The sequence below is a fragment of the Ascaphus truei genome, chromosome 3 (assembly GCF_040206685.1).
Source record: "Ascaphus truei isolate aAscTru1 chromosome 3, aAscTru1.hap1, whole genome shotgun sequence".
In the NCBI taxonomy this organism is placed as follows: domain Eukaryota; kingdom Metazoa; phylum Chordata; class Amphibia; order Anura; family Ascaphidae; genus Ascaphus; species Ascaphus truei.
The window spans coordinates 151,921,216-151,947,557 of NC_134485.1; the positions used below are offsets into that span (position 1 = coordinate 151,921,216).

The window sequence follows — 26,342 nt, forward strand, 5'->3', positions numbered from 1 at the left end:
GCAGTGAGACGTGTTGAGTCCACTGTCCGAGGCGAAACGTAGACATGTGTTCCCAGTCATCAATCCCTACAAGGCTCCATGCTCTCCTTGTTTTTATTTAACATTTTTTTTTCTCCTATCATACCGGTACGTAGTTACATAATTACATAGTAGATGAGGTTGAAAAAAGACATACGTCTATCAAGTTCAACCTATGCTAAATTTAGACAACATATACTTTATCCTATATCTATACTTACTTATTGATCCAGAGGAAGGCAAACAAAAAACCCCATAGTCCTATCATCCAATGATATCTCATAAGGGGAAAAATAAATTCCTTACTGACTCCAAGAATTGGCAATCGGATTAATCCCTGGATCAACATCCTTCCCATGTATACTTATTTGGTATATCCCTGTATACTTTTCCTATCTAAAAAGATGTCCAACTTTTTTTGAACAAATCTATTGTATCTGCCACACTGTCTCCATGGGTAATGAATTCCACATTTTAACTGCCCTTACTGTAAAGAACACTTTCCTTCGTTGCTGGTGAAATCTCCTTTCCTCCAACCTTAAGGGATGGCCCAGAGTCCTTTGTACTGCCCTTGGGATGAATAGTTCATTTGAAAGCACCTTGTATTGTCCCCGAATATATTTGTATATAGTTATCATATCCCCTCTTAGACGCCTCTTTTCTAATGTAAATAAATCTAATTTAGATAGCCTCTCCTCATAAGTTAGAATGTCCATCCCCTTTATTTATTTGGTGGCTCTTCTCTGCAATCTCTCTAGTTCCATAATATCTTTTCTTAGGATTGGTGCCCAAAATTGTACTCCATATTCAAGGTGTGGTCTTACTAATGCTTTGTAGAGGGGCATTATTATGTTTTCTTCCCTTCCATCCATAGCCCGTTTGATGCAAGATAAGATCTTGTTTGCCTTTGCTGCTACTGCATGACTTTGGACACTATTGCTAAGCCTGCTGTCTACAAGCACTCCTAAATCCTTCTCCATCAAGGATTCCCCCAATTTATCCCCATTTAATTTGTAATTCGCCTTTTTATTCTTGCATCCCAAATGCATAACCTTACATTTATCTGTATTAAACCTCATCTGCCATTTACCTGCCCACGTTTCCAGTCACTCCAAGTCCTTCTGAAGTGAAATTACATCCTGCTCTGATTTTATTACCTTACACAATTTAGTATCATCAGCAAAGATGGAGACTTTGCTCTCGATGCCAACCTCAATGTCATTAATAAACAAGTTAAAAAGCAGGGGTCCCAGTACCGATCCCTGAGGTACTCCACTCACGACTTTAGGCCAACCTGAAAAAGTTCCATTTATGACAACCCTCTGTTGTCTGTCCTTAAACCAGTTTTCAATCCAGGTGCATATATTATTACTGAGTCCAATTTTCTTTATTTTGTACACCAACCTCTTGTGTGAAACCGTGTCAAAAGCCTTTGCAAAATCCAAGTAGACCACATCAACTGCATTACCCTGGTCTAAATTCCTACTTGCCTCCTCAGAGAAACAAATAAGGTTAGTTTGGCATGATCTATCCTTGATAAAGCCATGCTGATTATTACTAATAATTTTGTTTTCCATTAGGTTTTCCTGAATATTATCCCGCATTAAACCTTCAAGTAGTTTCCCCACTATTGAAGTCAGGCTTACGGTCTGTAATTCCCCGGTTGTGATCTAGCTCCCCTTTTAAATATAGGCACCACATCTGCTTTACGCCAATCTTGTGGTACTGAGCCTGTGGAAATGGAGTCCTTGAATATTAAATATAATGGTTTGGCTATTACTGAGTTTATCTCCTTGAGAACTCTTGGATGTATACCATCGGGGCCAGGTGCCTTATTTACTTTAATTTTTTCAAGTCGTTTATGAACTTCTTCCTCAGTTAACCAATTGGTCATTAATATGGAGGTTGTGGCTTCCTCCTGCGGCACTACTATTGAACTTGATTCTTCCCTGGTAAACACAGAGGCAAAGAATTTTTTTAATTCCTTTGCTTTTTCCTTATCTACAATAATCTGCCTACCCATCTCATACTGAAAGGGTCCTATATTTTCTTTTCTCATTTTTTTGTTAAGGTACTTAAAGAACTTTTTAGGGTTGACCTTACTTTCTATTGCAATCCTTTTTTCATTATACATTTTTGCTAATTTAATTGCCCTATTACAATTTTTGTTACATTCCTTATAATTCTGATACGATGTCTCCATCCCTTCTGACTTAAAGAATCTAAACGCCTTCCTCTTCTTGTCCATCTCCTCCCCTACCTGTTTATTTAGCCACATTGGTTTTGACTTATTTCTTTTATACTTATTATCCAAGGGTATACACTGATAAGTGCTTTTCTAACAATGTTTTAAAGACTGCCCATTTATCTTCTACATTTTCCCTGCATAAACATCATCCCAGTGTATTACTTGTACTGTAGATTAGACCTCAGTTTATTAAAATCTATCTTTCTAAAGTTTAAGGTCTTTGTTGAACCCAAGTAATCTGTTTTTTGATAATTTATTTCAAAAGAGACCATGTTATGATCACTGTTACCCAAATGTTCCAGGACTTGAATATTTGTTATTACTTCTACATTGTTTGATATGACCAAATCCAGTACTGCCCCTCTACTGGTTGGTTCCTCAATAATTTGGGTCATATGGGGTAGGTTCTCTCCCTGCAGGTTTTTTTTTTTTTTTCTCTTGTACATCCTGGTACGGGGAGTCTTCAGGCTTCCGTATTCCCAGGCAAGGGAGACGATTTGCCTGGAGTTCCCAAATGCCACAATATGCTCTTTTGGCAACAATCAGGTGTGGGCTTACCTGTGGTTCTAGCCATTTTTTTGAAAGTATGCCCTATGCATTGTAGTATTCAGTGGCAAATCTGCCCTCCTACTTACCTGAAAAGGATCTCGCTGCGGTTGTTTGATGCTAATTCAATCTTGTGTGGGGTATGGAAACAGGTAGTGCTGGTGCTACCTACGTTTGCAAAATGCTTGATATGCCATGTATGTTCTATATGGTCTGTCAGATCCTGTGTGGAGATTCCTCATGCTACTAATTGTAAACTGGAGTGGTATATTCCTATTTGACTGTATGTGTACTTCAGAAGCTGGGGTTTTTGCTTCTTTTTCAGACCGTGGGTGTTGCTGACTTCTGTCTGTGATTATTGGGCTTCCTCCCTGCAAGTGAGCTAGTCTATAACACCTGCATGATTCTGCTCCCTGTGTGCTCTGTGCCTGGATACTCTAAGAAAGAGGCCAAGCGCGCGCTGTCCCAAAAAAGTTCCTTGGTATCCAAGATAAACGGTTATCCCTCTGCAGCTCCTATTCGCTCATGATCGGCGGGGTAAAACCAGAACATATATACTGTAACATAAAAGGGCGCAAAAAGAGAAAAACACAATCATATATCAATAAAAAGATTATAAAATGACTTGGTAAAACTTACATAGTAAAAGTAGGATCACGTAGATCCAATCATCCACACATCAGAAGACGATGCACCAAAAAAAGGAAGAAGGGGGGGATTTCCACACATCCACAGCTCACGGATCCAAGTTGGAAAATAGTCCGGTACTGCTACTAGCTATTACAGCTATATGTTACTGGAGTCCGCGTCCTTGTGCAAACAGGGGAATGATCGTTGCCCCCGAGTGAAAATTGTCACGCCTACTCGCAGCTACGTGATGACTTCACCTGTTATGCGTTTCACGTCATATGACACTTCAGGGGGTTTTTCTTACTGATCCTACGTCCAGTTTAAATAAAAATACATGACCTAAATACATGAAAACGTGCATATATTGTTTATATGTTTGTTTATGTATATTTTTATATATATATATATATATATATATATATATATATATATATATATATATATATAACTCAGTGTTTGGGCGTCCCTGTAGACAATTTGATTGGTCCGTCGGTCCTCCCGCCCTCCCACAGCTCTCGTTGGCCGGTGTGTCCCGCCCCCCGTGTGTCCTGTCCCCCACGGCTCTCATTGGCTGGTGCGCTCTAACCCAGGGGTTCCCAACTCCCGGTACCGGTCCGCGGCCTTTTAGGAACCGGGCCGCCGCCCGCTCTCACTGCGGCCCCTGGCTCTCCTCCCTCCACTCTTCCCTCCGCGGAGCGAGCTCTAGTAGCCTGGCACTTCCGGTGCCTGCTTAGCGCGTGCAGTTTTCCCGCTTTCTTTTCTTACCCCCCCCCCCCTGCCAGCTCCGTTTTTACCCCCCACTCAGCTCCATTTTTGCCCCACCCAGCTCTGTTTTTGCCCCCACCCAGCTCCGTTTTTACCCCCCACTCAGCTCCATTTTTGCCCCACCCAGCTCTGTTTTTGCCCCCACCCAGCTCCGTTTTTGCCCCCCACCCAGCTCCGTTTTTGCCCCCCACCCAGCTCCGTTTTTGTCCCCCCCAGCTCTGTTTTTGTCCCCCGATACACACCATGAAATTATCCCGAAACATACCCCCCTGGTCCGTGGAAAAATTGTCTTCCACGAAACCTGTCCCTGGTGCCTAAAAGGTTGGGGACTGCTGCTCTATCCCACCCACACCACAGGAGCTGTGGAGGAGGAGAGTTGTCTGGAGCTACCGGAGGGAGGCAAGTCTGTATGGCAGCCGTTAGCTCTCCTCTTCTCTCTCCCCCCCCCCCCCTGTGCCTGTTTCGCAGGCTGCCCCTGCCCAATGCGGCTCCGTGAGGAGAGGGGGGGGGGGGTGCCGCAACACCCAAACACAGAGACACCACGGCACTACTCACCAACAGACAGGGGCACCGCCACATTACCTTCCTGCCTGACCCCGCACCTCGCCGACACGCTGTCACCGAGGCCCCCGGGGCTTCAAGTGTGGAGAGGCGGCAGCCCTGGGAGGCCCAGGAGGAGAGAGAGGGCTCACTCCCAGCTATACCGCTCACACACCGGAGGGGGGGAGGCTGGAACCCCTGTATACAGCAAGGAGACCGCAGCACCGTGTTCACTCTGTGGCTGGTGTCGGAGCAAGTCAAGGGACAGCTTCTCCTGTGCCCAAAGAGAGAGGTCACGTTATACAGTGGTGACACGCTGTATACAGGGGGAAGAGACTGCTTCCAAGAGACACTCAGAGTTGTATGCACAGAGGTACACGTGTCCCCGCCCCCCAACCCGTTTTGGACACGCCGGAGATAGGGGGTGAGCGGAGATAGAGGTGGAGCGGGAACATTCTATCCCGGGCAACGCCTGGTACATCAGCTAGTATGTTTATATGTATGTGTTCATGTATTTAGGTCATGTATTTTTATTTTTGTGCAATATTAGATACTTCATTCATTGTGATCATAATTTGTGTTGTTGATGTATTAGTATTTTTATGTATTAGTGTATTTTTTTATGTTTAATTTTTATGTATGTTTTCATATACGTTTAGGCATGTGTCATTTGATGTGTTGTATTGGTCAATGGCAAGTGCAACACTGATTGGAAGGCTCCACTGAGAACTATTCAAGATCCCTATTGGCTGTGAAATTATTTGTTTTGCTATTTAAACTGACCGTAGGATCAGTAAGACAAACCCCCTGAAGAAGCGCAAAAAGCGTAGAGCTGCGAGTAGGCGTGACGACGTTCACTCGGGAGCTACGATCAGCCCCCTGTTTGCACGAGAACACTGACTCCAGTAACATATAGCTGTAGTAGCTAATAGCAGTACCGGACTATTTTTCAACTTAGATCCGTGAGCTGTGGATGTGTGGAAATCCCCCCTCCTCCTTTTTTTGGTGCATAGTCTTCTCATGTATGTATGATTGGATCTGCGTGATCCTACTTTTACTATGTAAGTTTTACCAAGTCATTTTATACATTTTTCATTGATATGATTGTTTTTTTCTCTTTTTGCGCCCTTTTATGTTATATATGCCTGGGTACTCTGCAGCCTTGGGCCCTCTGTGACCTGGCCAGAGCCTTGGGCCCTCTGCTGCCCTGTTATGCAGAAGCTTTGTCTGCTCAGCCACCTTTTTAAGCGATTTTATTTTTCTCTTTGATATTGGACATGTTCATATTTGTCATCTTGTTTTCTCCCATACCTTGCTTTGGTGTATACTGATGCAGTGGCCGTTATTTGAACACTTCACGCGTCATGTACATCGGAATCCCGATTTGAAACCGCGGGATGAATTCCAGCCTCCCCGCACTAAGATGCGAGCGTGGCGAGTGCAGAAAAACGAATTTTAGTGTTCTGGCTTTTAAAAACATGAAATTGACACAGTAGCACAGTACTGTACACATTACAATTCATCCATTTTATTGCAAACGAAGAAACAGAATCCATGAAATTCAAACAAAACATCTGCGATAAGTGCAGGTGCCTGGGGCGATTGGCCGCGTTCATGCTGCGTGGGGAACAGCAGAGAACGCAAAATCGGCGCCGTGATGTGTTCGAATAACGGTCGCAGCACCAGTATATACCCATGTGTTTGTAGTAGTATCAGAGGTACGTAGAGAGAAATGTGGAATTATTGTTACTGTGTTACTATAATTCAATTTCTTTGCTCGTTGTTACAGTATGCTGTCGTCTTCTCTTTTTCTTTCTATTGCTCGGCTAGATGGGTAACTGTTGTAGGAGGAGAGGAGGCAGCTTGGTAAGGGCTGATGCAGCCTGATTTTGTTGAAAGTTTGTCATGCCCCCAACTAGGTGGGGTTTAAACCTCATTCCTTTGTACTGGCATAGAGGAACTAGAAGAAATAGAATTATCGTAAATCTGTCAAAACATTCCACGTTTTTTTTTTGTTATAAAGTAAAGCAGCCTCGGATTACACATCCTTGACTGTTTTTCTCGATGAACTTATTTGGAGCCAATTCCTGGTAGCTTCCCGTAATAAGCAGGACACATTTGGTTAACTTTCACTCCTACATTGTGGTCATTAGCCTTTGAATGTTGAGTGTGTTTGTACCCTTGAATTCTGAAGATTTTTGCTACTGGTAATGTTAGACACAATTATGATGCTACTATAAATCTAGACTAACCATATTTTCTTTTTTTTTAGAGACTATGTAGATTATAATAATAATAATCTGTGGTTTTGTGTTTAGATTTCCACATATTACAAATATTTCTGTTCGAAGTCTAAAAAAGGCAAGTGAATATGATCTTGAATCCTTCATTCAATATCACCCTTGTACAAGCTATTGTTCTGTTCCTCACACTAAATGCTACCAGAACACAGAACAAGAATATAATTTGTAAATAAAAGCTTCAATAGTATACACTGAAATGTGACAAACCTGCAGCTCAAAAATAAAAATATGCGTGCATGAATTAAGCACTGCATACATGTGTTCTAAACTATACTTTATTACTGTATGTATTTTGTAAAACTTGGATTCATTAGTGTGACGGTAGGCTCTCAAAGGTTAAGCCCGTTTTGGTTGCCCCCGATCCGTGTATAAGGGTTCAAGGGTTAGCTCTTGAGCCCAGTAACATATGTTTCCCCTGTACTTCGCGTAATTAAAGTATTTTTTGTGTTGTTCCCTTTCTGGGCATGCAATCAAGCAGGGATTGCTAGGTTATAAGTTTCAAGGAGGGGTTTGCAGAGGAACCGTTGACAGAATGTGCCTAGATGGTCGGGATCCAGAGATGTCGGATCCCCGGGAATCATGCCTGATTTTCGGATACATGTAGGCACATTGTCCCGGCAATACTTCCCTTTGAAAAAGCAAGCACGACTCACCACTAGGGTACCCTGCTTCAGCATAGCCCAGAAAGGTGAATGGAGCACAAGGATAAACATGTATTCCTGTAGCTGAGGGAATCCCTGGGTTAAGAGGGGTACCCCAGCTAGTGCCCAGGTAACCCAGAACCAGTATAGGGTTTGTGGATGCCCCAACCGTATATAAGGTTGAGGGGGGACTCGGTGTGGACTTTTAGAGTCAGACTGGACTCTGAGTCCATGTTAAAGTGTATGAGGGATAAGGGAGATAGAAATAAAACCACACTATTTTCCCTGTTCTATTCCCTATACCCAGAGACTCAGAGGTGTATAAATATAAACTTTTACTGTAATGTATTGTGTTTTATATTCAGAACCGATGTCCACCCAGGCTACCAAGCTAACACATAGGCATTCAATAAAAAAAGAAAAGATGATGTCCAGAGGTGGGAAAAGCATTTGGTTAGCAGGAAAGATAGAGATGAAGAAGCGCTCAAATGCAAGGTATAATAACCAATAATAGCCAATGCCAGTATCCAAGGATAATCCAGAAACAATAATGAGTTGAAGTAGTAGCTGGCAATAATGGGTTAACGAACCTCCCGAAGACAGGTAATGGGTAGGAATGACCCCCCCACGATCGGTCTCATTGGAAGTACCCTTGTAGCAATAATGTACTCGCAGTTCCTCGGTATGGCTGGCAGGATGTGCAGCTTCCAGTAATAGTGAATGCAGAGAGTGGAAAGGAGTGCACAATCCGACGGGAGCAAGGAGAGGACCCAAGTCAAAAAATATAAACTTTAATGTGTCAAAAGACCTAAAATCCAACGCGTTTCGAACGCTTGTGCGTTCTTTATCAAGGATGATAGCCGCCAATAGAAATCATGGGGCCCAGGACAAATGAAAGGAGCAGCCCACCCCAACCCATAGCGCACCTGCCACGGAAAAACAAATTTTAGCGCACATTTACTTGACCCCCCAATACATATAAAAATACACCCCCAACCCCCCCAATACATATAAAAATACACCCCCAATAATAAAACGCTGCACCCGGTGCCGGGTCTCTCGGCAGCGGCGGAGGTCAGCTGGGCTAAGCTTCCGGCACACCGGCATGAGGGAGAACTGGCGCTCGCACGAGCAGCCATTGTGGGACTGAAAGGTGCCTGCAGCGGGGCAGGGCCGGCAGCAACTGCTGTGACCTGCAGCTGGGCCCTGCCACCGCCAGCCCCCCGCAGTCCCGCCAGCCGCCAGGCCCCTGCAGACCCGCCACCCACAGGCCCCCCGCAGTTCCGCTGGCCCCACACAGTCCTGCCAGCTGCCGGTTCCCCACCACCGCCCCCCCCGCAGTCCCGCCAGCCGCCGGGCCACCGCCAGCCACAGCCCCCCCCCCATTGCCAGCCACCACCCCCCTCACCACCACACCGCCCCCCTTCCCTTCAGCCATCGGCCCAACCTGAGATAATCCCCAAGGTAAGCCTGATTTTTATATGTTTTGGGGGGAAGTGGGGTATATTTGTAGATGTATTGGGGGGTTGGGGTATATTTGAAGATGTATTGGGGGGGAGTGGGATATAGTTGTAGATGTATTGGGTGTTTGGGGTATATTTGTAGATGTATTGGGGGGGTGGGATATATTTTTATATGCATTGGGGGGGGTGGGGTGTGTTTTTATATGTATTGGGGGGTTAAGTAAAAGTTACGCGCTAAAAAAATATTTCCGAGGTAGGTGTGCTATGGGTTGAGGGGGGGACTGCTCCTTTCATTTGTCCTGGGCCCCATGATTTCTGTTGGCGGCCCTGATCTCACACACACACACACACACACACACACACACACACACACACACACACACACACACACACACACACACACACACACACTCACTCTCACACACACTCTCACACACACTCTCACACACACACACTCTCACAATCACACACACTCACACACAATCCCCCCTCCCCCGCACACTCACACACAATCCCCCCTCCCCCGCACACACACACACAATCCCACACACACACAATCCCACACACACCATCCCTCCCCCCCACACACACACAATCCCCACACACACACACATACAATACCCCCCCCACACACACACAATCCCCCCCACGCACACACACACAATTCCACACACACACAATCACACAGTGTCCCACACACACAAACATCCCCCCCACACACACACACATCCCCCCTCTCCCTGCACTCACACACAGACACATTCCCCCTCTCCCTGCATCAGAAGCTAACCGATTGGTTAAAAGACAGTCACATGAGGAGACCGTCTCTCAAAAATCAAATAATACTGGCTACCAAATTTCTAGTCGCCCCGTTGCCGTCGCGTCCACTATAAGCGCCTACATAAGCGACCATGCATTTGTTTTGAGGCTACGTCGCCGTCGCTGCCACTATAAGCGCAGCCTAAGACAGCATACGTGGAAATAAATGGATGTGGTGCAACGTGGAACTGAGAGGACCCTATTTCCTCTCGAATAGTAATCCAAAAAGAATCCAATGTTCCCAGCACACAGAAGAATCAAAAAAGATGGGAATATGCCAAAAAAGGTTTAATGAGCAAAAAACACAAATCCTAATGTTATGCAAGTAAAAAAGACAAAACCACAATGCATCCAAACAAAATAATAGGAGAAAAACAGGGGAAGGAAAAGGTTGCTGGATAATCCTGGACTGTCCCTTTTACGCGCCCCCTGTTAGGATACATTTATCCGGGTTGCTCATTGTTTTTGTGGATTTTTCTATAGGGAGATTTGTACAGGGAAAGGGAAGTACCATCAGACATTTTTGTGTCTCGTGGGAACAGGCCTGAAGAAGGGGTTTGTACCCCGAAACGTTGCCGCCGCCCTCTCCCTGTCACTTTTATATATTTGTCTCACCCTATCCCTTTTCCTTCCCCTGTTATTCTCCTATTATTTTGTTTGGATGCATTGTGGTTTTGTCTTTTTTACTTGCATAACATTAGGATTTGTGTTTTTTGCTCATTAAACCGTTTTTGGCATATTCCCTTCTTTTTTGATTCTTCGGTGTGCTGGGAACATTGGATTCTTTTTGGATTATTTAGCATGGTTTGCTATGTTTAGTACATTATAAGGCGCCAATTTTATTTTTATCATATAGTGACTTACACACGTTACACAAAGCAGGAAAAGCACAGGTTCTCTCTGTCACTTTAAGTTTAGTACCACCAGACGACGCTGTACAGTCGGTCAGGTCGGTATCGGACATGGGACCGTCCCCGGATCGTAACCCGGTGTGAGGGATATGGACTACCGACTGCCGGTTGGGCAAATAATCTGCTTGAGGAGGATCTTGAGCGACATGAAGCGAGCACAGCTTCATGTGCTGATGCATGGGCAACTGTTCCTGCCAAGGCCCAGGAGGACGTTTCAGCCCTGGAGGAATTGGAGGTGGAGGAGGATTAGGAGAACGGCTTTAAATTCATTTATTCTCTGCACATTTTTTAATCATGTTTGTATGTTTTTTATATTCACACTTTTTTGCATTTAGCTTAGTTGCAACACATCAAGTTTTTTAATCTATTCTCTTTATGTTCTGTTCATAATTCAATATTCCTTAACAAGTGTTAGTCTAGCTTTATTTAGTTTCATTCTGTTGTTATTGGCATGCCCAGCAAGTAGCAATATACCTTTGTCCTGCAGGGATGTTTTATAAAGCTTTGGTATTGTGTTTCCTATTTCTGCCCTCATCCAAAATGGGCACACTGCTTGTGTGACTTCCTTTTGCCCTTAGATCGGCACTGAGTCGTGTTTTATCCTTTAAGAAGAACGCTGTGACGTTCGAATCGCGTTGGATGGGTCTTTTGTCACATTAAAGTGCCCTTTTAATTATTTTTCGTTTTGGGTCCTTCCTGCTCCGTTTGTGCTGGTGCGCTTTTGGTCTCCTTTTTCCCTGTGATGCATGGGCAACTGTTCCTGCCAAGGCCCAGGAGGACGTTTCAGCCCTGGAGGAATTGGAGGTGAAGGAGAATTAGGAGAACGGGGGAAAAGAGGATCCAGAGGGTGAGCTTGAACCTGGGAGTGCAGCCATAATAGCCCCAATTGCTACCGGTCTCTCTGCAGCAGGACTTGCCTCTCTCCTCACCATTTGGGTAGAGTGGGTCACCTTCGAGCAAAGGTTGCAGTTTATTGCAGCCTATCAAGGTGTGCAGCTCCCAAGACCCCGGCGGAATCCTAACAACCTACCCTGCGAAAGGTATCCCACTACAGCTTCAGCAAGTTTGTAGATGGCACGTATAACATCGACTGATTGCTGCGATGCAGCCAGCCTGGCTGATGAGTATGTCAACAGCCGTGCCCTGTTTCACAAGAAGGGGTCTGCCCAGAATGGAGCCGCTCGGGCACCCAATGGCACTCCACACTGTACGCCGAAAACGGCTACAGAAGGGGATACACCCAGGACTGCAGAGTTCAGGCACGAGAAGCGGTGCTACCAATGTAATCGGACTGGGCACATCAAGCCCGACTGTCCGGAGCGGCACAGCAGAAGCGGCAGCAGGGCATCAGATTGCAACTATCGGGTTGCAATCCAACTATGTGAGGAGGAAGCATTTACGATCGGTGACCATTGGAGCTCGTCAAGCAGCCGGTTTGCTTGACTCCGGTGCCACTGTTACTCTGGTGCGACGTGATATGGTCAATCCATAGGATCTGCTTCCGAGCACAGAGATGAAGGTCAACATGCCAGGCGGGGGACATAGGTCAATCCAGGACGCCCGGGTGTTCCTCGACTGGGGTGCCGGTCGAGCTATGAGGGATGTGGGTGTTTTGCCTGGGTTGGATACTGAGGTGCTACTCGGTAACGACCTAGGGCACCTCATCTGCTCGTTTGCAGAGGATTCTGCTCCGGTTGCCGCCATCAGCAGAAGTCAAAGCAGGCCACTTGCCCAGGCAGGGGAGCCTTTGGTACCCCTGCCCACTGAGGATCTCATTGCCCCCCTGCATTTGGGACCAACAACTCCAGTGGTCTCTGCGGAGACCAGCCAGGTAAGCCAGACAGAGTCATGACAATGTACTGACCCTTCTTAAAACTTACCTGTTTCCCCATCACTCGACCTAGTGACTGAGGGAGAGTGGCCAGAACTGGGGGCACAATTTAGGGCTGTGGTGTGGTCCGATCCCAATTTAGACGGCATGAGACTCTGTGCGTCCGAGTCTGCCTCTGAGAGTGAGTCAGAACGGTATCTTTGGCACTGGGAGCTCTTGTATATGGAGCAAGCTTCTAATGCTCCAGACCGGGTATGGATAGATAGAAGACAGCTAGTGGTATCCAGGGAGTATAGGCAGCAGTTATTGCAGGTAGCCCACTCCATTCCCCTGCGGGGAATCGGGGTCACTCGCACCAGAGCCCGGTTCTTGCAGCGTTTTTACTGGCCGGGGGTATCCAGGTCAGTGGCAGACTTTTGCCGGTCCTATGATGCCTACCAGGGAATAGACCAGGCGGGTTAAGGCTCTCCTGAACCCACTACCAGTAATTGGGGAACCCTTTCAGAGTAGCTATGGACATAGTGGGACCTCTGAAGATCCCTAGCTGGACCCGCAAGCGTTACATACTCACGGTGGTGAATTTTGCCACCCTGTACGCTGAGACTGTAGCGCTTGCCACCATTGAGGCGAGTGCAGTGGCTAAGGCATTGTTAGTGATTTTCTCTAGGGTAGGATTTTCTAGTGAGATTCTAACTGATCATGGATCGCAATTCATGTTTGAATTGCTGCACTCTCTCTGGGATTCGTGCGGGGTGAAGCACCAGCGCACAACCCCTTACCACCCCCAGACAAACGGATTATGTGAGCGGTTCAATGGTAACCTGAAGCAGATGCTTCAGGCATTTATAGAGGCTGAAGGGAAAGACTGGGAGACTCATCTATCTGCAGCACTTGCTGTTTGCATACCTAGAGGTACTGCAAGAGTCCACTTGCTTCTCAGCCTTTCTATATGGCCGCAGGCTCCGGGGACCGCTTGACCTATTCCGTGAGGGATGGAAAGGGGAGACCACTGCTACTGATGCTTCTGTGCATCATATGTAGTGGATCTCCGGGACCGGTTAGAAATGGTCAGGTTAGACTTCCCTGCACCTAGGAAAGTCTAGTTTTCGACCCCAGACCTCCAGTAAATTGTCTTTTTGTCTGTATTTTGTGTTCCATTGTGTGTAAGCGAATTTGTGCAAATAAACTACAATTTATTTCTTTACCTTGTTTTGCTCAATTGATGATCCTGGTAAAAGGTGTACAATAATCTGGTCTCCCGTGACAACCAGTTTTAGGTACATTTGATCTGTTTACCAGTTGTTAATACAATTATAATTTTACGATCTGATTGCCCATTGTTCTTTTACTAGGACCGATCAGAGGCATGGTATTCTTTTCTTAAACATTTTTGTTTTTTTAGCTACACATTATAGAAGTTGGAACACCACCCCCAGGGAACCAACCATTTCCAAAGAAAGCAGTTGATGTCTTTTTTCCTCCAGAGGCCCAGAATGACTTTCCAGTGGCGATGCAGGTATGATGCACATGCATTATGGGTAACAGTTTGCATATAAATACTGTACACAGTACTGTGCAAGGCAATGAGAGTGAGAGAAAGATAGAAATGTATCTTGCATAAAGCAAGTCTATACATTGTTTAATGTTTGGTGCTAATTACTGTAGCTGTCTTGACCTTTTAGCATGCATTATTGTATTCTTTAATTGATGATAACTTACTGTTGTACACTTTTTTTTCCAACTTATACCTCTGATATTATACTCTATATAATATTTTATTGTATAGTATTGAAGTTTTGTTTTATTTATTTTTATAGATTAGTGGGAAGCATGATGTGGTTTTCCTCATTACAAAGTATGGTTACATCCACCTGTACGACCTAGAAACTGGCACTTGCATCTATATGAACAGAATCAGTGGGGAGACCATCTTCGTCACTGCCCCACATGAAGCCACAGCTGGAATTATTGGAGTGAACAGAAAGGGTCAGGTAAGGCTGTTAAATAAGATTGGGCTGGATTATCTTCCAATATTAAATAGTTGTTTTCGCTGTACATAATTCCTACCCCATAGAGTTTAAAATCTGAGCTGCAGGGAGATAGTGGCTTGCCCATGGTTGGGTCACAAGGACCTGACACTGGGATTTGAACCAGGCTCCCCTGCTTCAAACTCTCATTTATTTATTTTTCAGAGCCACTCCTTAAATAACTGTTGTATATTAATTGGCCTTTGCTCCGCTTTATACAAATGCCATACCGACTGCAGAGCTGCCTACAATGCTAGCATTCCCTACCTTATAATCTCTTAAAAAAGTTTTCCGATTGAAATTCCACCAATTTACGTTTGGCGCGTTGGTATTTATGGCTATTGTATTATTTTCAGGTGGTGCTGAAAAATAATGTGGGTGTTCAGCCTAGTTCAAATTTTTGAAGCAAATGTATGCTTGATCTAGAGAAGGGAGGGGGGTGCTGGAGTTCAACCCCTCTGTCAGTTTACAGGAACCTCCTGGTAGCTGCTAAATGAACCCCTTAATCTCCTAGACCAGAATACTTGTTTGAGAAGTCACCAGAGGCACTGGGTCTGTAATTGTAAAAAAAAATAAAAAAAATACAAATATGGCCGCTTGGATCGCCCATAGAAAGCTGCAATGTCATACAAAGATACGCCCTTTCCTCTGCTCGACTGCTAAAACTCTTGACTCGGGAGCTCATTATTTACCCTGTCTCGGTTATTGTAACCTCCTGCTGTCCGGCCTTCCTGCCTCAACTGTCTCCCCTAGAATCTAGCCTAAACGCTGCTGCCAGAATCACTCTATTTTTTCTTAAATCTGTCTTAGCGTCTCCCCTGCTGAAATCACTCTCCAAGCTTCCTATCAAATCCCGCATCTCGAACTCAATTCTCCTCACTTTTTTAAAGCTTTACACTCTTCTGCCATCTCCCCCCCCCCCCCTTACATCTCAGCCCTAATTTCTCGCTATGCACCATCCCGACTCTTGCGTTCTGTTCATGGATGCCTTCTCTCTACCCACTTTTTATCTAAAGCCCTCACTCGCCTTAAACCTTTCTCACGGACTGCCCCACACCTCTGGAATGCCCTTCCCCTTAATACCCGACTAGCACCTTATCTATCCACCTTTAAGACGCACCTTTGACACACTTGCTTAAAGAATCATATGAGTAGCACAGAGGCTAATATTTATTTATTTATTTATTTATTTATAAAATATTTTACCAGGAAGTAATACATTGAGAGTTACCTCTCGTTTTCAAGTATGTCCTGGGCACAGAGTAAAACAAAATAATACATGGTTACAAATACAGTTACATAAATGAACAAGGTATACATTATATACAAGACATTGCATGCACAGTTAAAGAAAATATATATTATGAGCGTATGAAACAGTTACAGACCAGATTAAAGTGTGAGACAGCCTTAGATTTGAAAGAACTTAAGCTGGTGGTGGATATGAGAGTCTCTGGTAGGTTGTTCCAGTTTTGGGGTGCACGGAAGGAGAAGGAGGAACGTCCGGATACTTTGTTGAGTCTTGGGACCATGAATAGTCTTTTGGAGTCTGATCTCAGGTGATAGGTACTGCATGTGGTAGGGGTGAGGAGCTTGTTCAGGTAGCTGGGTAGCTTGCCCAGAAAGTATTTGAGGGTGAGACAGGAAAGGTGAACTTTGCGCCTAGACTCTAGTGATGACCAATCTAGTTCTTTGAGCATTTCGCAGTGATGTGTGTTGTAGTTGCATTGGAGAACAAAACGACAAATTGAATTGTAGAGGGTGTCAAGTTTGCTAAGGTGGGTTTGAGGAGCCGAGCCATATACTATGTCTCCATAGTCAATAATTGGCATTAGCATCTGCTGTGCAATACGCTTTCTGACCAGGAGACTTAGGGAGGATTTGTTCCTGTAAAGTACCCCTAGTTTGGCATAGGTCTTGGTTGTCAGGGTATCAATGTGCATCCCGAATGTTAAGTGGGAGTCAAACCATAAGCCCAGGTATTTAAAACTAGTGACAGGTGTTAGGGTGGTGGTAGCGTTGGTTCTAATCAGGAGCTCAGTCACTGGAAGCTTTACAAATTTAGTCTTGGTCCCAAATACCATTGTTACAGTCTTGTCAGTGTTTAAAAACAGTTTGTTTTGGGAAATCCAGTTTTCGAGTCTCAAAAAGTCAGACTGAAGTATGTGTTGAAGGTCAGAGAGGCTATGGCTGTGTGCATACAGGATTGTGTCATCTGCATACATGTGTATTGAGGCTTCCTTACAAGCTGTGGGAAGATCATTAATGAACACTGAGAAGAGTAGGGGCCCCAGAACAGAGCCTTGCGGTACACCACAGGTGATATCCAGGGGGTTGGAGTTAGAGCCTGAGATGGACACATGTTGGGATCTTCCTGATAGGTAGGACTGAAACCAGTTTAAAGCATGTTTCCCTATTCCAGAGCTCTGGAGTTTGTTAAGCAGGATAACATGATCAACTGTGTCAAAAGCCTTTGCAAAATCTAGGAATACTGCACCAGTGAGTTGTCCCCGTTCCATTCCACACTGGATTTCATTGCAAACTTTTAGCAGGGTAGTTACGGTGGAGTGTTTGGGACGAAACCCAGACTGGAATTGGCTAGGGAAATTTGTCCTGGTGTAGAAATCGCTTAATTGGGAGTGGACACATTTTTCCATAACTTTGGATAGAATTGGGAGAAGTGAGATTGGCCTGTAGTTTGAGACAGTGTTTTTGTCCCCACTTTTGAAGATTGGGACAACTCTGGCAGTTTTCCAGGTCTTAGGGATATGGCCTGCAGACAGGATAGAGTTGACTATGGACGCAATTGGTTTGGCAATGGCTGGGGCACCAAGTCGTAGGAACCTAGATTGTAGTAAGTCGGGTCCACATTGGCTGCTTAGTTTTAGTTTGAGGAGCGCTTGTGTAATCTCCTCTTCAGATACTGGGCTAAATTGAAAATTGTGGGCAGTGTTGGGAGGGGGTGGGACTGTAGGGATACTCCCAGGATGAGATTCATGTTTGGGGTTTGTGCTGCGTTTCGCTAATAAGTTAGTGGCACACCCCACAAAGTAATCATTGAATGCATTTGCAATGTCAGTGGGGTTTGTCAGAGTAATATCCCCCTTAGTGATATTACTTGGTTGTTGATGGTTAGGAGGCTGGAATATATTGTTGATAACCTTCCAGAAGTTAGCTTGGTTTGATGTATTTTGGTGGAGATTGTCAGAGTAATATTGTGCTTTTGCATACCTTGTTTGCCTTGTGCACACGTTCCGCAGGCATCTGTAGTGATTGAGATCCTTGGTAGTGCCAGTTACTTTGTAGCTTTTCCACAAGGCATCCCTGAACTGGTAGAGTGCTATAAGGTCAGGTGTAACCCATGGAAGGTGGGCCCCCCGTACCCTTATTTTGCGTAGTGGAGCATGGGTATCGCAGAGTTTTAAGAACTCGGATTGGAAATAGTCGAGCGCAGAATCAGGGTCGGGAATTAAATCGATTCTGTGCCATGGGCAGTTGGTAAGGTCATCCAGAAACTGTTGTGGGTTAAAGTTTTTAAATGTTCTAGTGAGGAGAACTTTAGGGCTTGAATGGGGCGGTTTAATTTTCCTTACACAGTACACTATTGCATGGTCACTGAAAATATCAGGAAGGATGCCAGAGGATTGGATTCTGCTGGGGTTTGAGGAGAGAATCCAGTCTAGCAAGGAATGGTTATGCGACTTCAGGTTTATTCGTGTGGGTTGGGAAATGAGTTGCGATAGGTTAAGTGACTTGAGTTGTATCTGGATTTTGTGGTTTTTAGGGTCAAGCCAATTGAAGTTGAAATCCCCTAGAACTAGCAGCTCACTCTTCTCATTCAGAGAGGAAATGGAGGCAAGAAATTGGGTGATATCAGTCAAGGATTGTAGAGGGGCTTTAGGGGGGCGGTAGATGCCAGCAAGCAAGATGGGCTTAGAAAAGGGGAGGCAGATTTTGCCAACTAGAGTTTCAAAAGAGGGTGGACTTGGTGGGCAATTTAACAGTGTAAATTGTAAGGTGTCTGCAATATAAAATAACACCCCTCCTCCTCTCTTTGACCTATCTCTCCTAAAAATGGAGTATCCCTGAATGGCGATATTTGCATGCATACATGATACATAAAGCTAGGCCCCCTGCAGACGCACTTACCAGCACGCCCTCCTCCTGTCTCTGTACGTTCTTTCTACCTACCAATTAGATTCTAAGCTCTTCGGAGCAGGGACTCCTCTTCCGAAATGTTACTTTTATGTCTGAAGCACTTATTCCCATGATCTGTTATTTTTATTATTTGTTATTTATATGATTGTCTCGTATATTACTACTGTGAAGCGCTATAGTATGTACATTAAGGGTGCTATATAAAGACATACATACCCGGTGGCCATATTTGTATTTTTTTTTTTCAAGAAACTAAAAGAATTAAAGTACATTTTACTGGCAACTGGAAGGTCCCTAAAGCTGTGACAATCTCCCCTCCCCCCTCCTCCTCCTGTGGGCTATTTGGTATTTTGCATGTGTAGTATATTTTAGTATGATCTATTTGCTTGTGGAGGTAAACCGAAAATCGTTTGTTGGTTAATTCCTTAAATACATACGGTGGTTATCTTGTCTTGACAAGTCTGTTTGCCAGCATCATGACAACTTGAACGTGTTTATAACCTTCGCCAACAAAATTAACCTGTAATCTGTTTTAACTATGCTACATAAAGCAAGTGTGTTTTCACTTTGATTTCAGGTACTTTCTGTATGTGTAGAAGAGGAGAACATAATACCATACATTACCAATGTCCTACAGAACCCTGACCTAGCTTTACGTATGGCTGTTCGCAACAATCTTGCTGGAGCTGAGGAACTGTTTGCTCGAAAATTCAATACTCTCTTCACACAGGGAAATTATTCAGAAGCTGCAAAGGTGGCTGCAAATGCACCAAAGGTATGAAATATGATTTGATCTTGATAATTTTTGATGAGGAGAAATAATTGGTCTGAATGTATGAAAAAAAACCAGACAAGCACAGCTTGTATAAGAAAAATGTATTGCAATGATAAAAAAGGTGGTAACACTCACTCACGTGAGAAAACACTGGTGCGCGTGTGGTGGCACTGGCGCAAGGGTCGTCGTGAATCTGAATGTATACCTTCATAATTCAAATTTCTGCAAGAATATTCTTTACATATTATGTTGAGCACATACCCCGAGCACATACCCCTTTCACCTTATTTTCAACATTTCCATCTATTCTCTCGTCTTCTCCCCCCTTTTTTTTAATCTTCTTACAGCAACTAAAAATGATACTTGTGAGTGCATTTGCATTTCTCAGACAGCTTTGCAACCCTGTCTTTCCCCATCTCTTAGCATACAATGCTTCAACTGCATTTGGAGTTTCTGGGCATTGCCATGCAAATGAGCATATCTTATTCCTAGTAATTCCAGTTTAACCTGTACTTTTCTTGGCTTAACTCACTGGAGTGTCAGCGGAGTTGGACAGACTTATGACTTGATATTCACTCTCCGTTCTCCTACTCAAGGGAAAAACATGTTTTTGTTGGGGTTTTTTTGGAGGGGGGAGGTTTAAGAAGCATAAGATAAAAAGAAAATGTAAAGTTTGCTCAGCATGACACTAGTATGCATGTAGGCGGCATGTCACAATTAGAAGAAAAAGCGTTTTGAGAATCTGTTTGTACGCTGCTTTTTTGTTTTGCTGCACTACTAACTCTTTGAGGTAATTTGACGTATTTGTTGTGTATTCCAGGGAATCCTGCGTACTCCAGATACTATTCGTCGGTTTCAGAGTGTCCCTGCCCAACCAGGCCAGACCTCTCCTCTACTGCAGTACTTTGGCATTCTCCTGGACCAGGGTCAGCTGAATAAGTATGAATCTCTGGAGCTGTGTAGGCCTGTACTTCAGCAAGGTCGAAAACAGCTTTTGGAGAAGTGGCTGAAGGAGGATAAGGTAAAAGTTTCTCTGAAAGAAAATTGTCACTCGCCCAATTGTCCATTCAGAAAGTTGATGAGAAAATATATGGCAAGAAACTGTATAAGAATGCTTTAATCTCAGTATATCTACAGTTAAGCAGGCAAGAGATCTCATCTGTTAAACCAATGTTTTTTTTTAACCTAATGATTACTAGGATTATGAGGATATGTTTCATGATTTTAGTATCCCTATCAGTTAACCAGTGGCGTGTTTTTAGATTCATTCATTGATGAATATCCCTCTTTCTTGCCTTATCTAATAAATTGAAAATGAATATTTTTTTAAATAAACACATATTTCGTGTAGCAGTTTTCCCATTATGTCCAGAAATGTGTTTTTGTTTTTTTACTATGTGTATAGCTGGAATGTTCAGAAGAATTGGGAGATCTTGTGAAGTCTGTAGACCCTACACTGGCCCTTAGTGTTTATCTGAGGGCTAATGTTCCAAACAAGGTCATTCAGTGCTTTGCAGAAACAGGACAAGTTCAGAAGATTGTACTTTATGCTAAAAAGGTTAGTATGTCTCAAAATATTTCTAATTAATTACAAATAGAATCAATATTTTAAGCTTCTTTGAACAGAATCGATACGTCCATAGTACATGATGGGGAAAAAAGACCCATATTAATAGAGTTCAACCTATGTTAAATTTAACTGAGAGTCTAATGTTGTATTTGTACTTTTATTGGTCTAGAGAAAGGCAAAAAAAAAAACCCAGTGAGAACATTTGCCAGTTACAGATGCAGACCTCTGTTAGGTCGTGGGTCTATCGCGGCTCCCCCACGGCAACCCCCCCTCGCATGCACAAAAAGTCATAGTGGGTGTCAGCATGCTGCGGGGGGCACAAATTCCCCAACGGACTGCCCACGAAGCGTCCAAGGATGCGCTTACAACCAAAAGGCTGCATCTCTGTCTCATGAGGGAGAAAAAAATAATTCTTCCGGCCATCGAGTTTCTCCCTGGATCAAATTCCTTCCTATGTTTTTTATTTATTTATTTATAAAATGTTTTACCAGGAAGTAATACATTGAGAGTTACCTCTCGTTTTCAAGTATGTGCTGGACATAGTTAATATAACAAATTATACATGGTTACAAATACAATTACATAAATGAATAGGGTATACATTATGTACAAGACATTGCATGCACAGTTAGAGAAGATGTATATTATAGTCTTATGTAACAGTTACAGACCAGATTAAAATGTGAGACAGCCTTAGTTTAACTTATTTGTCATATCCCTGTATACAGTACCTTTCCTTTCTTAAAAGCGGTCTAACCTTTTCCTGAAGATATCTATTGCCTGCCACTACAATCTCAATCAGTAATAAATTCTACATTTTTACAGCCCATACTGTAAAGAATACTTTTGTTTGCTGCTGGTAAAATCTGCTTCCCTCCAAGTAGTCCTGACAGACGGGATAATGATCAAGCTAAACTAATACGATTTGTGGGTAACTATAATGACAAATAACATCTGATAAGCATGATCCTACATAAATACTGGCATCTTCTGCTTGCTGATGAAGACCTGAGACCGGTACTTAAATCAAAGCCCACTCTCGTTGGCCTCAGAGCCCGGAACATCAAAGACAATGTAGTATACATTCACTATACGACCTGGCTCCCCAAAAAAACATTAGGCTCCTTCAAATGTGGAACATGTAAAGCTTGCCCATTCATGCTGCCAGCTAAAAGATTCCATAAATGGAACAATTCAAGAATATCACATCTGCCACTTCCTTAATTGCCAAACCACAGGGGTGATTTACATGACATCCTGTGGCTGTGGCAAAAAGTAAGTGGGAAAGACCCGCCGCCAGCTCCATAGACCCGTGTTGGAACACATAGGATCCATTAGAAACCATCTTGAAACTCCCATGGCCAGGCATGTTAAGGGGGCCCACAATTGAGTCACCAAAGGACTCAAATTCTTTTGGTATTGATCACCTCAACCATGGCACTCGGAGTGGCGACTGGGACCGGGCGTTATGACAACGTGACTGCAGATGGATTTATGATCTCAAAACTTTAAACCCGACGGGACTTAACAAAGGTTTTTTTTATACTCTTCATACTTTTAAATATTCCAGTCCAGATGCCATGACATCAGGACCATTTGATACCTCTTTCACCATGCCACCCTCCACACCACAGTCACCATCTGGGGTCGATTTCATTTTTATTGTATAGAGTTATTTACCATTAAATGCATCCTAGGCAACAGCCCACTACCCCTACCAGGTGTCAAAAACTTGGTTTTCAGTGCAATGCCTCCTACTTTCCGTCTGGGATTGCAACAGTTTACACCTGTACCCCGCCCCCTTACCTCCTATTTAACATGCACCTGTAAGGACAAAGTGCACATCCCTTGAGAGTACACTACAGCAAAATGACCTTCGGGGACACACGCCTGCACACCTGAGCATTTGCTGCTGCAGTTCTAACTGCTCCATGCTCCCTAATTCAATCGTTACCACCACAGTGTCTGGTTACACCGCTGCATCTCAATAGTTCACTTTCTGTCTCCGATACTGACTCGATCCGTTGACTTCACTTGGTTAATCGTTCTCATTACGGTAATTCCTCTAGGCACTACCGCTGCAGTCCTGAATGCTATGTCTTCACTGTCTGAACCGTTATTACCACAGTGTCTGGATGCACCCTTGCATCTCAATATGTCCACTTGCTGTCTCTGTTATTGACCACACCAGTTGCCGCCACGTGTAAAACTGTTCTCTTCATGGTAACTCACCATTAATATTACGAAATCCGATTGCAGCGGAGCACAGCTGAAGAAGGGGACCAGCACCATCAATAAAGGGTTAAAAGCGTAGATTTATTAGAACATGGTATAGGGGGGAGACAAAACACACTCTGACGCGTTTCAGGCTGGGACGCCCTTTATCAAAGAGTACAATCGCGTCTCATAGACCCGCAGTTATGAAGGGGATTCCCCGCCTACAATTCCCAGTGACGCCGCGCGATTTTGGCGCGAAACTCAGCATGCAGTTCTATTGGTTGAATCAGGCTCCCAATCAGAGCGCTCGATTCAGAAGGTGCGTCTGGTGCGGCTGAGGTTTCCCGTTAAACTGCGGGAAGTGAAGGAAAAACATAAAAAGACAAACAATATTTAAAAGTACAATAAGCAAACATCTAACATATATAATTTGATACGCAAATAGTTCATCATATGGATGCGGACAGTATGGGATACAGGACACTGCATCTGTATAAATGATCTAAGCAAAATCGCAGTCAGTCACAATAAGCATGAGCTTAATGAAATACATGAAATTAACCCTTGAGTCATGTGTGGCAAATACAAAGCGTCAGAATAACAAAAAAAGCAGAAAAACATGAATGATAAATTATATAATCATAAGTTTTAAATAGATTATACAATATGTTATTCTGTCTCTGTACCAATCTCCAAAATCTGTATAGGTAACAAAAATAATAAATATATCTTGGTATATCCTTGGTACTCATTATAACTAAATAGATGGGGGGGGGGGCAGTGGCAGGGGGGGGATTAATAAAATATAAAGAAGTCAGTGCAGCAATATGGAACATACATGTTGGGAGATAAATATACATATAAAGTGCTTCATATATTGTATTTCAGCCTCCAATTTGTAAAGGCACATAATTCAATAATATAACGTAGAGAGTGGTTAGTTTAATTTAAAAAATGTTTGAGTTCCCAGTCCTGGTTCATGCCCCTGGGTGCCATTGTCCCAAGGGCATAAATCCAGAACATCTCCCTACGATTGAGTAAAGCTTCTCTGTCGCCTCCCCTAGCGTGGGCATAGATGTGTTCTATAGCACTATAGGAAAAAGATGCCAATGTTCCTAAGGGGCAGTTGTTAAAGTGGCGTGCGACCGGAAATCTATCATCACGTTTTTTGATACTTCTAATGTGTTCATTTATTCGGACTTTTAGTGGTCTAATGGTACGACCTATGTAACTACTCCCACAAGGACATCTAAGTAAGTACACCACAAAGTTAGGATTGCACGTCAAGAATGATTTAATACGATAGATTTGATTTGTATGAACATTCCTTATAGATTTTAGTGGTGTAGCATACTTACATGAACTGTAATTCCCACATTTGTGAAATCCCTTTAATGTTTTGTTGACATTCCTCTCAGCAGAACAAAATAGGCTAGGGGACACATGATTCCCAATGGTTTTAGCTTTTTTGAAGACCATTCTTGGGTTAGATTTTACATACAGTAGAACTCAAGATCTTTGTCCAACTTTAAGATGGCCCAATGTTTTTGTAGGATAAACCTAATCTGTTCTGCCTGTTTTGAATACGTTGTTATGAAGAGTGGTAACTGGGTTGATGCATCTTTCTGGACAAAGGTCCCTCCTTTATTCCTCTTCTTGTTTTTTCTATTTTTAACTAAGAGTTCTTCTCTACTGGTTTTTAATGCATTTTTAAATGCAAGCTCCAGATCCTTCTCTCCATAACCTCGATTCAAAAACCTTTGTTTAAGTTCTTTGGCATGGGTGAGGAAGGATTGTTCCGTTGAACAAATCCTCCTGAGTCTTAGGTATTGTCCTTTGGGAATACCCCGGATAAGGGTCTGGGATGAGCACTGTTAGACCTGAGCAGGGAGTTCCGTGAGTTGGCTTTTCTATAGACATTGGTCTGTATGTTTAAGTCAATGTCTATATATAAATGTATATCAAGGTAGTCAATCTTTGTGTCATGATAAACATGTGAAAATTTCAAGTTATAAGTATTTACTTCTAGATATTCAAAAAGAGTGTAGAGTGTCCGTGTCACCATTCCAAATGAATTTTTTTTATAGCCCACACTATAGCTAGGGCCTCTATCAATCTGAGAATAGTTGAGTTCAGCACGGATAGGGAACGAGACGCAAAAGCAATTGGTTTCTCTGTGCCATTGTCCATCAGATGAGAAAGTTCTGCCCTGAGACCATATGGTGAACCGTCACATGCTAAGAGTTACGGTGTGTAGGTCATACTGGACCAATACCCGGGACGTCAGAATCATGTGTTTTGAGGTTTCGAAAGCCTCTTGACACGCTATATTAGGCAATAATCTATTATAATAGTTTGGTCATTCCAAGAAGGAACGGAGTTGAGACATCCTGGGTGTGGGAGCCTTCACTAATGCATCCACCTTGTCTTCCATTTTGTGGAGCCCTTCTTCATCCACCACGTACGCAAAACTCTAATTTGGCCACAAAAACGTGCTGATTTGCTTTTAGCCCATAGTCCATTAAGCGTAGTAGGACCAGCTCGACATTGTGGCGATGATCCTCGTCAGTGCTCCCATCATCGAGCATACACTGTGTATAAGGTATGCCACCTAATATTTCCTCCATTTTATGCTGCAAAATTGCTGGGGCACGCCCCAAAACCATTTGTTTAAATTGAAATAGTCCTTTGTGTGTGTTGATACTGAGATATTTCCTAGCATCAGGGTGAACCTCCATTTGAAGGTATGCCTGCTTGAGATCGATTTTCGAAAATAGTTTTCCCCCTGCTAGGGAAGCAAAAATGTCTTCGTTTCTTGTAAGGGGATACTGGTCCACGATCACTTGGTTGTTCAGTGCCATTCGGAAATCTCCACATATG

General features: G+C 43.6%; 1 protein-coding gene across 1 annotated transcript in view; it reads left to right on the forward strand.

The window, feature by feature from the left end:
• Nucleotides 1–26,342, forward strand: part of CLTC (clathrin heavy chain) — a 305,075-nt gene that overhangs the window by 132,777 nt on the left and 145,956 nt on the right. Inside the window, exons 5-9 of the mRNA XM_075589655.1 lie at nucleotides 14,118–14,231; nucleotides 14,533–14,706; nucleotides 19,478–19,675; nucleotides 20,496–20,696; nucleotides 21,081–21,233. Coding sequence (XP_075445770.1) covers nucleotides 14,118–14,231; nucleotides 14,533–14,706; nucleotides 19,478–19,675; nucleotides 20,496–20,696; nucleotides 21,081–21,233 — 840 coding nt within the window. The remainder of the gene's footprint in view (nucleotides 1–14,117; nucleotides 14,232–14,532; nucleotides 14,707–19,477; nucleotides 19,676–20,495; nucleotides 20,697–21,080; nucleotides 21,234–26,342) is intronic.